Below are 15737 nucleotides of genomic sequence, written 5' to 3'. Positions count from 1 at the left end.
CCAGCCGGGGTGTCCCCATCGACAGTTAGAGATGAAAGGCTTGTTTGTAAAATCTATTAATCCAATGAATTTCTATTGCAAATGACACATTAGGTCTTTCAATCCAAGATAAGAGCAACAGGTGTTAAAAAGAGCCATTGAGGGCCAGCTAGATAGCTCAGTAGCTAGAGATGGGAGGTTCTGGGTCCAAATCTGGCCGCAGACACTTCTCCTAGCTATGTGACCCCAGGCAAGTCCCAATCCCCATTGCCTAGCCCTGCCTTTGAATTGATATTAAGACAGAAGATAAGGGAAGAAGGAGAAAATGAAGGAGGAGGAGGAGGAAAAGAAAGAAGAGAAAGAGAAAGAAAAAGAGGAGAAGGAGGAGGAGGAGAAAGAAGAGAAAGAGAAAGAAAAAGAGAAGGAGGAGGGGGAGGAGAAAGATTTAATCACAGCTGGATCACATTTTCCTCATCTATGAAATTATGTGCTAGGTACTAGCATATAATGACTGTAAGAAATCTGATTTTTTGTTGTTTTTTTGGGGGGAGGTTCAACTAAGGGCTATGTATCTTATCCACAGTCTTTCTGTGACTATGACTCATTATCACCATCTGGTGGTAGTATATACATATATAAAATATATATAGTATAAATATATAGGTAGTATATATGTATATAAATATGTCCAACACACACACACACAAACACACAGCAGAAGGATTTACAAAATGAGATTTTTTAAGCCTTTGAAGTGCTGGAAATTTCAAACCAGACATCCTAGAGCAGTGATAGGCAAACTACAGCCCAGATGCGGCCCCCTGAAATGCTCTATCCAGCCTGCCCGACATTATTCCTAATCACAAAAAATACAAGAATTTTGCAAATTGTATCATTGTTATTTTTTAATAAATTATACTGGCCCACCTACAGTTTCTTCCCTTTCCTTTGGCCCCCTCTTTAAAAAGTTTGCCCATGATTGTCCTAGAGAGTTTGCTCCTAACAAAACAAAACTTGCATCTCTGGAGCTCCCCCATCTAGAAATCTTCACTGGCCTCCAAACCAGGAAACAAAGAACAACAACAAAATAAAAGACCTTTCAGTAGTTGATATTGGGAATATTTGGAATCAGGATGCAGGTTCAAGTTCTGTCTTTGCTCCTGAATACCTTTTTGGAAGTCACAAGGCTTCCCTTTGCTCCTCATTAGGGGGTGGCGGATCAGGAAGCCAAGGGACCCTTCCCATCCTAAATCTTTGCTCCCATACCGCTGCCACCAAGCCCGAGGCTGAGCAGCCCCTGAGGCAGGAAGTCCTGGGTCTTGCCTCTAAAAGGAGACACTAGCAATAAGGAGGGGAGGTCACCAACCCCCACCAAAACCTGTATTTATAGTTATTGGTGCAGAAACGACTTAAATCCATACCTCAACAGGCTTTGAGGGGATCATGGTGAGATAAAATCCTAGGAGTATTTAAAAGGCAGTGGTGAGAGGACCAACCCCAGAATCAGGAAGACCCAAGTTCAAGTCCTGCCTTGAACGTATTCAGACTGCATGACTCTGGACATAGATGTAACCTCTGTGTGCCCCAGGGAGCTCCCTGAGGCTCCTGGGCTCAGACAACGTGCCAATCTACCCTGGCAGAAGGGCTTTCCTTACTTGAGTGTTCCCTCTAGCAATGCAATTCCAAGCCTCTGAGAAAGACAGAAATAGTATCTAAAATGGTGCCTATGAGAATGGTCTTGAGGCTCCAAGAAAAGGGCATAACAATCAGTTCTCTCTGTTAAGGAGGCAGAAACGGAAGATTTCATTTTAGCAACGAAAAATGGTGAAAATCAAAATGGGGTCAGGCTTGATATTTAAAGGGGCCAATTTTAGTTATAAGGAAAATGGAGAACGCCGCCTTTCTAAAAAACACCAAGTAAGGAGGGGGCACTATGCTCAAGAAGCATTTGGGGGCGGTCGGGAAGGGATGTCTGGGATTTAAATAAGAGTAAATATATATATTTTTAAATGCTTACCGTCTATCTTAAAAGATTTTGAATATTTGTTTCAAGGCAGAAGAATGGCAAGGGCTAGGCAACTAGAGTTAAGTGACTTGTTCAGGGTCTCCCAGCTAGGAAGCATCTGAGGCCAGATTTGAATCCAGGACCTCCCATCTCCAAGTCTGGTGCTCCATCCAATCATCTACCCAGCCACTCCAAGGAAGTCTATTTCAGTGAATTGATTCTCCATCTCAGGATGGCATGACTTGAGAAATAAATCCTTAGGAGTTATGTGAAACACAGAGTGAGCTACTCAGGGTCACGAAGTACCAGAGGCAGGATCTGAACCCAGATCATCTTGATTCCAAAGCCAGTGCACTATAAGCCACAACACATTACCTCTACTAATGCAATAATAACTTTATTATTATGACACAAATCATCATGGCCCTAGAGCCAGGAGGCCTAACTTTGACACTATGTTATTGGAAACAAATTATTTTGTGTCCCAGGGTTATTACTTGCTTCATCTAAGAACTAAGGGCACTCCTACTCCCATTATTTATCTTGTAGAAACAGTGTGAAGGAAGTGCTCTGTCTTCCTGAAGTGAAAAGGGAAATCTGAGCTACAGTAATCACATCTAAAGGCAAGCCGCCTTTCCAGAGCACTCCAGGGTTTAAAGCATGGATGAAGGATCCCAAGGAGGGGGACGCCGGAGCCTGCGTAGACTCGTCTTCAATAGTGAACCGTTAAATTTTCGGCATGAGCATTTACACCTTGAAAGTCAGTAAATGTTCCAAATCAGAACTTGAATGAATGTTTTATTGGTTGTCTAGACATAGCAAAAGAGTGGAGAAGATGTGAATAATTCAGATTGAACTTTGAAGTGGGCTGAGGGTACACTTTTCCCCCAAAGGAGAGTCAGTTGTTAAACATTTACCAGAATGCTGATTCGAACTCAATTTTTCTAGGACGGATCATTACTTTCCCCTACTATGTGATTCTTTCAGGAAATGGGTAGGAGACTTAAAAAAAAAAAAAAAAAAGAAGCTGGGCCAGATTCATACACAGATGGAGTAGATGGGTACCCACTGTTGATGTCTGAAAATTCCACCATTAAAGATTCATTCTTTTATGCTCCCCATGAAACTCCTTCGTAGGCAAACATTCCTGGAGAGGGGCCTCTATCTCTCCATTCATCTCTAATGACCAAATTTTACCAAATTTATCCAAAAAAGCCAAATGACCAAATTTATGGCTCACTCTGCGTTCCGGGGTACCCATCATTGTGATCCTACATCCGCTTTGTAAACCCTTTAGTGCTATGGAAAACGACTTGGTATTAAAGTTATTCCTGTAGCTCAGATTCCTCTAATCACTTAAAGAAGACAAAGCACTTCCCTGACACTCATCCTCTGAGAAAAATCAGGATTTAGGGGTCTGGAGAAGAAGTCCCGGAGGCCATCTGTTCCTTGGAATTCTAAGAAGTTCTGCATTTTGGGAAAGAAGAGAATGACTCACCTGTAGTCTACAGCAATAATGTGCGGCAGGCAACAGTTCCTTTATTTCAAAACTGGTCTCTGTCCCATGATACACGGGTTCTAGGGATTCTTCATCTTCTCCCCATTCCAATCTATATTCTGAAATATCAGCACCAGAGATTTTGGGGCTCTGAAAAAGCAGAGATTTCATGGGTAAATCATTTCACTTAAAATAACTTTTTCTTCATTTTACTTCGTTTACGTTGGATTGGCTAAACGCTGCATGGAGGTGCTTAGAAGGAGGCAGGGGAAGTTCCTGGGCTCACTGCTTTTCTTTGGGACACCCCTGAGGTATTTAAAGAACAAAGCAAAACCCTGCCTAAGGCAGAGATTTGAAACGTATAAGCTGTGTGCTCTCATATTCAGTCTAGAGAATTTAGGATTGAGGTTGTAAATGGAGAGAGAAGATAAATGATAACATTTAGGACTATCTTGGAAACTGGTAAGAAACTCCTTAAAATCTTGGAATTGCCCAAGAGAAACAGAAAACAAATAAAACATAGGATAATAACTCATCGTTGTAGAAGTCATTGAGTCCAACCCTCTGAATTTACAGAGGGGGAAGCGGAGGCCTGACGAGGTTAAATCACTTACCAATGGTCACCTGGGTAGTGACCATCAGGTGGGAGAGCTGAACCCCTTTTAATTAGCTGTTGATGCTCCCTGATGGCATGCATTTGAGGGTAGGCAATAAAGAAAATTAGAAACTGGATTAAAATGGGGCCTTGACTTACCTCCCAACTTACTAGAACACCCGAGTCAGGTGTAAAGGAAATACAAGGTGCTCGGCATTGCCCAGGAGGCCCTGCTGCGGTGGTGATTTCTGATGTCTCCGAGTAAGGCCCATACTAGAAAAAGAAGCACATATACATGAAATACAGGCATGTTTAAAGGCACAACCCTACTGACTTTGGAAAGAGAAGATGCCATTATGTCAAGAGCACAGCCAGAAAGGAAGAAAAAAACCAAAGATCTATCTGTAACATCCTTGTAAGCAGGCAACAGTGCTCTAAGCATCCACCATCAACGTCCTTGCGAGTAGTAAAACTGCCAGGAAAGAACGATAAATGTACAGTTTTTTGAAAACGACTAAAATCTGTAAATTCACTAAGATTTGGTTCAAATTTGGGGGCTGCCAGGAAAGAACTATAAATGTAGTTTTTTTTTGAGAATGACGAAAATATGTAAATTCACTATGATTTGGTCCCAAATTGGGGGCATTTGGGATGGCTATTCAGGCCTCTGGGAAGAGGACATTGGAAATGTAAGAATCACTGGAGGAAAAATCGTTATTGATATAGGTAATCCCATCTGGCTCCACGCTGACTGCCTCTCTCATGGAGGTCATTCTCCCGGTTCTCTGGAAAGTGGCCAACAGAGCTCGAGAGGCAGCTTGGGAAGAGGAGCCTAAAAGGAGAAGCAGAGAAGGGATCTGTGACAGAAAATGAAGATGAGGGAGGCAGAGAGGAAAAGAAAATTCTGAAGAGTGTTCGAGGCTTTCAATGAGAAGTCACCTTTCCCTTTAGAAGGAAAGCAAAAGTTCTTGTTTCTTATCCTGAGAAAAAAAATGTTGTGACTTTGTTTTTTTTTTTTTTTTAAACTCTTACCTTTTATCTTAGAATTGATACTATGTATTGGTTCCAAGACAGAAGAGTGGTAAGAGCTAGGCAATGGGGGTTAAGTGACTTGTCCAGGGTCACACAGCTAGGAAGTATCTGAATCCAGATTTGAACCCTGGACCCCCTGTCTCTAGGCTGTCTCTCAATCCGCTGAGCCACCCAGCTGCTTCCACCTTGATATATTTTTAAAGACCCAAAAGGAGATTTGAGGACACAAAAGGAACATGAAAAGCAGCCCAAGTTTAGAGACAAAATTTCAAATCGACCTAATACAACTGAATGACACATTCACTATTCAGCTGGGCTGTTTGGCTAAAAAAAAAAAAAAAAAAAGATCTGCTTTAATATTCCTCCGAGTATGCCAATAAAAATAAACACAGATACTTATGGATGTTTAATTTTTAATGAATACAAAAACTCAGAAATCTAGTTCTGGGTATTTCCAATTTCAAAACTAATGCCCATAGAAAGCTTTTGCTGTAATGTGCCCATTTTCTGAATTATTTAAAGTTTTATATGACTGCAATGGTTAGCAGTGACCCTGTTGCTCAGGGCAACAATATATTTCTTAGGAACAGGCACTAACCATTGAGTCAGCGGATGAGTAATACTTTGACTGGGGGTTGTACTGCAGAAACTCTTGAATCCCAAGCACTATCACATGCTTTGGGGGTTAACCAAGTTTGGTCCTTCTGCCCTCGAAAATGGAGAAATCCATTCTGAGCATCTATAATAGAGGAAGCGCTTGCAAACATCTGTCTAAGGGAAAGACCAAGATTCAGACTCTGGAAAATGGCCACAATTCAAATAGATGGTCAGCTCTCGATTCTCCAGGGGCTGATTATGCTGAGCACAGAATAACGTGGGCCCTTTACATCTCTAAATCCTTGTTTGTTCTGTTCACATTTGTTTTTTTTTGGTAGGGGAAATAAAGGAGAGCAAGTCAAATTTGGAGTCTAATATCCTAACTCGTGTTGGTAGAAATACTCATGTTTCTTTAGGTAAGAACCTAGCTAAAGTTTTGAAGAGAAAAAATAAGCCAGAGGACCTGATATCTTTGGGAAATGGTTGATTCTAGCTCTTATTTGTATGTTTGCTCTATTTTCTACTTAACAGAAAGAGCTCCCGTCCTAGACCTATCACTGGCCTTGACCAGTGTCTCCACTATCAGCCTCTGGTTGTTTTTCCAAAAAGGAAAAAAAAAAATTAACTTTGGCTGTGGGAATCCACGGAGGGTCTGAGCCCCAACTTTAGCTAATTTCACCATAGCATCGATATGGTGGGCAGATTGGAATATTCCCCAAAAGTCTGGGCAAGTTGTCTTGGGACAAGAGAATCATTTGCTGAAATGATTGAAAATATGAAAAAAAGGAAAAAAGAGTTCTTTAATAGTGTTTAGTTTTTTGGCCTGATTTTTCTAGAACACTTGGAAATTCAGGTCTTGATTCTGCCAACAAGGATCAAACAAGGCCACCTTTAGAAAACGTCTTTGAGAAACGCTGAAGAATTCTGCAGGTATGATGATATGATTTTTTATCACAAATGGATGATTGTTATTAAGTTATTAAATGCCTTGCCCTGCCATACAAGAGTGACTCGAGGCTTAATAAAAAGAAGAGGTTTCTGAGGTGGTGATGACAAGGTGCTCAAAGTTATCCCAAAGGCTGTACACACCCAGACCCTGAAGATGGCTAATGGGGTCAAATGAGACTGTGAGCTCTTTGTGAGCCGGGGCTGTCTTGGCACTTCCCTCTTGCTTAGCCCACTGCCTGGCATTTAATACATGTTTACCAGCTGTAAACAATATGGTACACGGGGGAAAAACCCCCAACAACACTGGAATTGATGTTAGAGGACGTGGGTTCAAATCTTAGTTCTGTCACAAACTGCGTTGACCTTGGGGAAATCTCTTAACTACTTTGTGCCTCCATTTCCCCCTCTGTAATTCTGGGACTAGGCTGGCTTTCAGATCTAATGGCAATACAATAAAAAATGCTTTGGTCAAGTGGAGTGTTTTGGACAAAGGATCCCAGAAGGTTTCTCTGAAACCCTGATGATTAAAAGTAAAAACAAATCGTAGGATATGAAACTTACCCCTCCGTCATTCAAGGCTCTCACCCTGAAATGGTACGTAGTTCCAGGGAGAAGATTTCCAACTGTACACTCAAGATCAGGCCCGTGATACACCTCAGAGGCAGCCTCTTTGGGTTCAGTCAACTCTACGCTGTACTCAGAGACCTCACAGCCACTTTCTGATGAAGGAACATCTGGGAAGACAGACATTTTTTTCTTCTAGAAACTCTTCTTCTCCTCCTTGACCCAATCTCACTTGGATTTTAGCAGAACCATTCTAGGTTCTCCACCTTTAATCCCATTTGTAAAAAGCACCTTTGTTCTGACAGGTAGGAAGGTCAGTGTTTCCCAAATGAAATGATGATTGATCAACCAGCAGGGATTAAGTGCCTACTGTGTGCTGGGCATTCTCCTTGGTATTGGGGCATGAAGCCGTCTCTATTCTCAAGGAGCTGACATTCCAATGGAATCAATCTCTCTCTCTCTCTCGCTCTCTCTCTCGCTCTCTCTCTCTCGTTTTCTCTCTCTCTCTCTCTTGTTTTCTTTCTCTCTCTCTTGTTTTCTTTCTCTCTCTCCTCTGTTTTCTCTGTCTATTTTCTCTCTTTGTGTCTCTATCTCCTCTCTGTCTATTCTCTGTCTCTGTCTTTCTCTCCCCTCACCTCCCTCTCTGTATATCCATCACCTGTTGGGAGGAGTATACCCTGTAGTGGGGGAATATCTGGAAAAGGAATAGGAATGTCAGATATTTTCTACACCTTTCAGAAGTCCCACCACTTATTCTATATGTTTGAAGCTACTAAGCTTTTAAATTGAGGAAGTCACATATATATGCTTTCCCATGACTCAGTGCCACTGAATTGTGTCTAAAGCATTGCTTAGGTTCTTCCCACTCCATAGAAAATGGGCACATCCTGTCCTCAGACCCAATGTCCCTCTTCGATTTCCTTGTTAGCCAAAGACCAGAGCTATTTCACTTGGTTCCTTTGACTTCGGGAAAAGCAAGATTTATCTTGTACAGCCCCATTAGCTAATGAGGATATTTAGTGTAATATAAACCAGAGAGAAGGGCCACCTTTTGCTTTTCTTTATATTTCCAGAGCTTTAGCATGGTGCCTGGCAAACATCTGGCACTTAATCTACATTTTTTTTTGAACTAACAGATTATTCTAGCTATCCTTAAATAGGTCCATGTTGACTCCTGTTGGAATGGAAGATCCACCAGGGCAAGGATTAAATGATCCTTAGTGCCTAATGGCACCTGGCACATAGCAGCCATTTAATGAATGGTAGCCCATAATTGGTCTTAGACTTCCTCTTGACTCCACTCAATAGCTTTCCTGACCCCACCTGGAGAATTTCCCTGAACTAGTCTATGTCTGTCTGTCTGTCCTTTTCTTCCCCAAGGTGGGCGGGGTAAGGCGAGGAACACTTTTTGAATTCAGTACTCCAAAGGCATTTGTACCCTGACAATTAACTCCTAAATGACCATATTGCTTTGCACTGCCAAGATTTCTTTGTTTCACTATGCTGTGGCTTCTAGCTCATTGCCTTTCCACAATATCTTCTTTGTTCTGGCTGTGAACAAATTAAACGTTGCTTTATTTTATTTTTTAACTACAAAAAGAATACGTGCATTAGAATGTAAGCTTCTTGAGGGCAGTGACGGATATTGTCTCTCTGTCTTGGGAGCCTAGAATGATGTATGACTTACTGTAAGTATTCAGGAGGAGTTTTTTGAATTTTAACATATTAAGTGCCTGATAAATGATTGGCTTGAATGCCTAAAGATTCAGCTCATAAAAGATTCTGAGCGAATCGGATTCTCCTTCCTCTTAGGGACATCCCACCCTGGGAGAGGACCCATTCCAGGGAAGAGCAGTTTATGCATCAAAGTGCCTCGGCCAACTTCGAAGCTCTTGGCGAGGGGGAGGATGGAGAAGCCTCATCCCAACGCAGACAGGCACACAGACATCACCCCTTACTTTGGGATGTCACGGCGACGAGAAGGGACCAGAAGAGACACTGAGGTTGGACCCAGCTCTCATCTGACAAGGGCTGCGCCGCCTCGACGCTCACTTATACATACAAAGAGTAAAATCGTCTCCCCATTGGAACATCTGCATGATTGCAATTTTTTAGTTTCTCATGATTAAAAAGGGGAAAGAATCCTCAAAATCCTCCCTAAAAGTCCTTTGAATTTCAAACTACTCATTAGAAAAAAATAGCCTTCAATGGTTCCAGGACGATAACGTCCCTCCCTGATGACTTACCCCACTGTAGATGGATTTCTTTGTGCTTTGCTTTCCCCAAGACCCTCGGGGGCCGACACTGACCTGGAGCAACACTAAGCGTGCGGATGGGGAGGCTGTCAGAACACTGTGGGGGAAAGAGAGGACAATCGCTCCTTAATTATTCGTGTCTCCGCAAACTCCTCAGAAGAGGTCATTCTAGAATGCAAACGCTACAAACAGTGTGCGGAGCGTATGGCAAAGGCAAACACTGGCTGTTTTTTTTCACAGCAAGTCATTTCTGAATCGGTTTAAGGAGGCAACATTACACATGGGACAGATGCTCCAAGCAGAATGAACACTTTCTGAAGCCAATTTGGAAAACATACGCCGGCCAAGTGCTACAAACCCTAAGCACAAATTTGTTATTATTTTTTACCAAACGCAAATTTAGAAAGAAAGAATCTTCACGGTGATAGAAGGCCCCGATACCCTCGCCAAAATGTTGACTATTTTTATAATTAAACCATTTCTTTTGGAAGCATTTTTTCTTTAAATGTTAGTTAACGGCCCTTACACAGACCATAAGCAGGCAAACGTATATAGACGAAAGCTGAAACTCTGGATGAAGCTGCTGCGGTTGACATTATATTTCTGATATTAGAAAAATTGATTATCTCTTTTATAAAAGGTGATCGACAAGGGAAGCCAGCTTCACAATGGGATAGGATAAAGACAGTTATGTTGTTCTATAGGAACATCTTTCACGGAGAGGACACCAATGAGATTTCTGAACCAGGCCAAGTAATACTGTTTCTGGAGACCAGCCGTGGGTCTTGCCCGTGGAAGGTGCTCCGTACATATCCATGGATTTTGTTTAGGTTGTTTCCCTCTACGAGAGAATCAAGAGGTGCTCTGTGGGGGAATGGCTTTCTTGTTTCCTTTCCAAAAGGATTTTCCTAAAAAGCTTCGCTCTGTTCACGTCCCTCTGACCTAGTCTCTAAACTCTAGCTTCCCCCAAAGAGAAGCTCTTCTTTGGGGCGCTGACAGCCCTTCACAACACGGCTCCATCCTAGCTTTCCAGTCTTCTTGTGCTCACTCCAACCTGCCTGTACTCTCCACTCTAGCTGTCCCGGTCCATTTACTCCTTAGTGCACACTTCGCTCCATCTCTCGGCTCTGGGAGTTTTCACTGGCTGCCTCCACAACTGGAACGTGCCTCCCTCTTCATCTCTATCTGTTGGCTTCCCTCAAGACTCAGCTCCAATTCTGCCTCCTTCTGTTCCAGGTCTTTCCTGTCTCGTCCAGCCTCCTCCCCAATCTCCACTCCACCTCACGCAGCACACAGTGCTTCCCCCTCGAGATCGTCTCCCATTTACACTCCATACTTTCTTCCCTGTTAGAAGGCTGAGCTCCGTAAGGACAGGGGCCATCTTTTTGCCCTCTTTGTATCCCCAACACTTAGCACAGTGCCTGGCACAAAGAAAATACTTTCTAAATGGCTGCTGACAGGTACTTCTTGAGGAGTGGAGAAACATCTCAGATGCTCTCTTCTTCAGTCTCTTTTCATTGTTCTCCCATCCCTCAAGAAAGGCATTAGCTTAAAGGGGCAAGACTATAAAGTTTTAAAACATAATTTCTTCAACCATGTTATGATTGTTTATGTCTAGTTCCCACTTCTTTGAATATTAACCAAAGGGCATTTGGGGAACATCCATCTTATCTGATTACTGTCAGCATTAGCCAGACTTCATCCTTGAATTTTTTTAACCCTTACCTTCTGTCTTAGAATCACTGCTGTAGATTGGTTCCACGGCAGAATAGAGGTAAAGGCTAGGACTCAATGGGGGTGAAGTGACTTGCCCAAGGTCACATGGCTAGGAAGTGTCTCAGGACAGAACCCAGGACCTCCCATCTCTAGACCACTGAGCCACTTAGCTACCCCCCAACCCCCCATCCCATCCTTGAACTTTTGTAAAAAGTAGGGTACATCCAAAGTCCTTCAAAGAATGATTACATAGTCAAGTCTACCTAACATCCACATCTGGGTGGGAGGCATTATTTGTGTGTTATTTTAAATACTACAAAAATCAAAGAATAACTTAAAAAATTCTACACTTTAGGTCCAAATGAACAGCATGGGAGACATCTCTTATCAAAGTATAAGACTAAAAAGATAGCAATAGGGAATTGAATCAATGGACCAGAGAAATGGAAACGGTCATGGAAATGGGACTAAAGACAACATCTTATGTTTTTGTTCCCATCAAAGCACACCACCCACCTGACTGTGTCCACCAGTGCTGATGCAGCATGCCCGGAGTTTATACAAAGTGCCCGGCTTCAAGTGAGTAAAGGTATATTCTGTGGCGGAGCCACTATACGCCACATCCCATTGGTTCGCTGTAACGTAAGATGGATATGGTGAGTGGTCAACCTACGGTGGATTCCTGCAGGTAACTTGGATATGTGCAGGTAAAGGGGACTCCCATTTGGGGGGAAAATATCTGTTTGCTTTTTCTCTTTAAATCAGATGGGGCCTCCTAGCCAATAAAGCAGTTGACAACACGGCTTCTCTTTAAACTTCCATTTTCTTAAAAAATTTTAAGGGTATATTTTAAATTACTTAATGATGCTGAGAGCAGTAATTAGCACTTATAATTCTATTTTGACAGCCATGGAATAAATTCCCATGGACTTAACCTTGGGCACTGGGAAGCCTAAAAAATAGTGATTAGGAGGTCAGAAGAAATGAAAAAGCAAATAAATAGAAAACAAGCTTCCACCTAGAACTACTTGTGGTCAGTTGGCCTTCTGAGTAGGAAGAGAAGGAGCCTGAGGTCTGACACTTTCTATTGTGTTTATCCCCTCTCTAACCTCAAGGAAGTCACGCCTTGTCTCTCACTCCCCTCAAGTTTAAATGAAGAGGGTTGGATTGGATGTCTCTGGAGACCTTTTAAAACCTTGGATCTTGGATCCTATAAGACGAAACCATATGGGTTCATTTAAGATGGACCCAAAAGGTTTTTCTTCCCATGTTTCTGTGGCAAAAAGATCTACCTTCTCTCCTCTGGCCATGGTGTAGATAAGTCCATCCCTAACAAATCATTCCTTTGGATGAAGCATTGGCCTCTTTTGAATGGTCCTTATTTAAGATAAAAAATACTCCAGGAAGGGTAACACCTTCTGCTACTCTTACCCCATAGAAACAAGAGGACTGGAGGAGGGGGTAAGAAAGCCTTTTCTAGATGGGCTGTCTATACCAAATGAATTATTTAACCCTTCACTTCAATACCCACTTGGAAAGTCTTTAAAATTTAAATACCTAACGACTGCCAGTGAGTTTTATTAACCATCAAGAAATGCAAATAGACTGTCAATACTTGAGTTATAGGTTTTATGAAATCATTATTCCTCAAGAACATTTTGACATGCTTAAGTGACCTTCACATATAAGGGGCTTCTCAGAAAATGTGGAGATTCAGAAACCTAGATAAATTTTCTCACTTAAAAAGCAAATTGAAGTTTCAACAGTCTGCAATATTATTTCTTTAAGGAACCCCCCTCCCCCCAAAAAAACCAAAAACAAACTCCACAACAAAACCCTTAGAATCAATACTAAGCACGGGTTCCAAGGCAGAAGAGGAGTTAGGCAACTGGAGTTAAGGGACTTGTCCAGGGTCACACAACTAGGAAGTGCCTGAAGTCACATTTGAACCCAGGACCTCTTATCTCTAAGACTGGTTCTCTATCCATTGAGCTATCCAGCCATCCCATGTGATAGTCTTTCAATCCCACAGAATTCTTTTGCTATTTTCTTTAAGTAAAGTCTGGCTGGGGATGGTGATGCACTCCTTTAATCTCTGCTCAAGGGAAGCTAAGGTTACTGGATTTACTCGAGTTAAGAGTTCTAAGGTGCAAGAGAGCAAAAGTCATTTTGGGTGTCTGCATTAATAAGGGGAGCCCCCTGGGGTCCTCAGGCTGCCTGAAGGAGAAATAATAAACCGATCCAGGTGGGAAAAATCAAGCAAGTCCAAGTTGCTATGCCCACTGACAGCAGGATCAGCCCACAATGACCCCAGCTTGTCTAGCCCATGAAACGGAGGGAGAACTAAGTCTCAGGAAGACCAGATATGAAAAATATACCCCAAATGAGAAAAGAAAAAGAGGAGAAACCAACTGCCAACCAAAAGGGACCGTTTCTTCGCTCCAAAAGGTTGGCTTATTAGGAGTTTTCCAACTAAGAGGCAGAATGGTTTTCTACGGGGCTCCAGTGACGGTTAAGGGATTCACAGGCTCCCCTCTTAGCCCCCCTTTAAGCCTCCTTGATGAAATTCTTTGAAAAAAAAATCAAAGGGCGACAGATATCACTTTACATCCTAATGGGGGTAGTTAATGGACAGGGAGAATCGGAGGCCAAGAATGGAGCATCTGGGGAGTCACAGGGATGGTGAATGGAGCTGCAGGGAAGACATCCGATACGTTCTCTCCAGGAACGATGGCGGCGTGGCGACACAGAGTCTAGGGACCGCTTTATTTCTGTCTCCGAAGGGCTGGTGCCTCGCCCGGTGGCCAGCATCTGGCCGGTGCTTAACAAATGCTAGTTGCTTTTAGCTGAATGAACTTTACCTTCCGAATGACCCTCCGAGATCTCCAAGAGGTACTTAAGGATTTCGGAACCACCATTATCCTTAGGAGGATCTGAAACAAGAGCAGATATTTCATTAGAAGACGAGAAAGATGCTTTTCTTGAGGTACGCATCGCTAGGGAATTGGCCCAAGTCCCCAGCACGTTCTTAATCGTTCTAGAAATCTTCCAGGGGAATATCGAGGTATCCACGGAATTCCACGCGTGTATTTGGTTCAGGCTGAAATTCATGTCGCCCCCACGTTAATGACATCGTGAGCCCTTTGAGCATCGTCTAAATGCCAAGAGTCTACCTGGGGACGAGGGAGACCGTCATCTGCTGGCCGGGAGAGGAGAGCCAGAGACGGGGTTCAGATCCTGCCTCTGAGACGCGCTGGGCATGTCGCCCTGGACAAGCCCCTTATCTTATTTGTGCCTCGAGGCTGCTAAGGAGAGTCCCTCAGCAGGAGCCCCCCGAACTCGGGAGATCCCAGGTCTGGCTGCGAGACAAGCACAAATGTCCATCAACTCTCCAGAAAGGCCGTAGGTGTATAAATAATTACAGGCATCAGTAAATCTCTTATTCCCATTCAAACGGCGGCTAGAGTAGATGGAAGCATAATATCTTAATTCTGCCAGTAGGGGTCATCCCTGAAGCCAGCATGAATTCTGCCTAGTGAATAATCATTTTAAAAACCACCTACCCCAGGAGAGCCAGGATAGATGTGGCCTCAGACACTTCCTAGCTGGGTGACCCTGGGCAAGTCACTTCACCCCCCCCCCCCCATTGCCTAGCCCTTACCACGCTTCTGCTGCCTTGGAGCCGATACTCAGTATTCATTCTAAGATGGAAAGTGAGGGTGCCAAAAATAACATCCACCTACCCCATTTTACACTAAAGCCGTAAGGTGTGATGAGCCCTTTAATAAAGGGTCGAGTCGGGGGTCCTGGCCTGTCAGGACTAGTTGTACAAACCAAAACTTCACTCGGAAAGCTTCTTCCTTCCACATTAGAAGCAATTAACTAGAAAAAAAGCAAAGGGGAAAAACAGAGACTTAATGTCAAAGCTAGGAATTCCCGCCAACAATTGCCACTGAGGCTGCGATAAAAGGATCAGGACGAATGAATGGGAAAGCCACAGACGCTCAAAACACTCACAAAGTACATGGCAGGGAGCCCCTGGGGCAGTGGAAAGGGGGGGCCTGGATCTGGATGCGAGTTCCAATAGCTCCTCACTTACCTGAGTCACCTGGGACCCATCATGTCATTCTTACCTGTATTTGATGGACCTGCCATCAGGAAGGCTTGATTTCAAGCCTAGCCACAGACTCTCACTAACTGACCCTGGGCAAGCCTTCCATCTTTTTTTGCCTCAGTTTCCTCATCTGTAAAACTGAGATAACGAAAGCACCTATTCCCCACGGTTGTTGGGAGGATCATTTGCCCTTTGGGAACCTTAAAATAGTCTATAAGTGGTAGCAATGAGGATGAAAATGACCTCGAGTCCCTCCTGGGAGGGACTTTGTTTTTCTAAATTTTATTTTCATTTTCTCCCTAAATCTACAAGCTCCCACTTGGCCTCTTATTGCTAGAATGACTGAGTTAAGACTCCCAAGTATTTAAAAAGTAACATTTAACCATGAAGGTTAGGAACACGTAGGGTGCTTCCTTCTTATTTCTCAGCCACCG

General features: G+C 43.1%; 1 protein-coding gene across 1 annotated transcript in view; it reads right to left on the bottom strand.

The window, feature by feature from the left end:
* The window catches only part of FNDC3B (fibronectin type III domain containing 3B), a 355299-nt gene that overhangs the window by 48092 nt on the left and 291470 nt on the right, over window positions 1-15737 (bottom strand). Inside the window, exons 15-21 of the mRNA XM_044669554.1 lie at window positions 14933-15071; window positions 14051-14122; window positions 11706-11824; window positions 9465-9570; window positions 7216-7388; window positions 4237-4350; window positions 3483-3632 (exon numbers count right to left, since the gene is read on the bottom strand). Coding sequence (XP_044525489.1) covers window positions 3483-3632; window positions 4237-4350; window positions 7216-7388; window positions 9465-9570; window positions 11706-11824; window positions 14051-14122; window positions 14933-15071 — 873 coding nt within the window. The remainder of the gene's footprint in view (window positions 1-3482; window positions 3633-4236; window positions 4351-7215; window positions 7389-9464; window positions 9571-11705; window positions 11825-14050; window positions 14123-14932; window positions 15072-15737) is intronic.

The sequence above is a fragment of the Gracilinanus agilis genome, chromosome 3, assembly GCF_016433145.1.
Source record: "Gracilinanus agilis isolate LMUSP501 chromosome 3, AgileGrace, whole genome shotgun sequence".
NCBI classification, from domain to species: Eukaryota; Metazoa; Chordata; class Mammalia; order Didelphimorphia; family Didelphidae; genus Gracilinanus; species Gracilinanus agilis.
The sequence above is the reverse complement of the archived record's forward strand: the minus strand, read 5'-3'. Positions and strand labels throughout refer to the sequence as shown.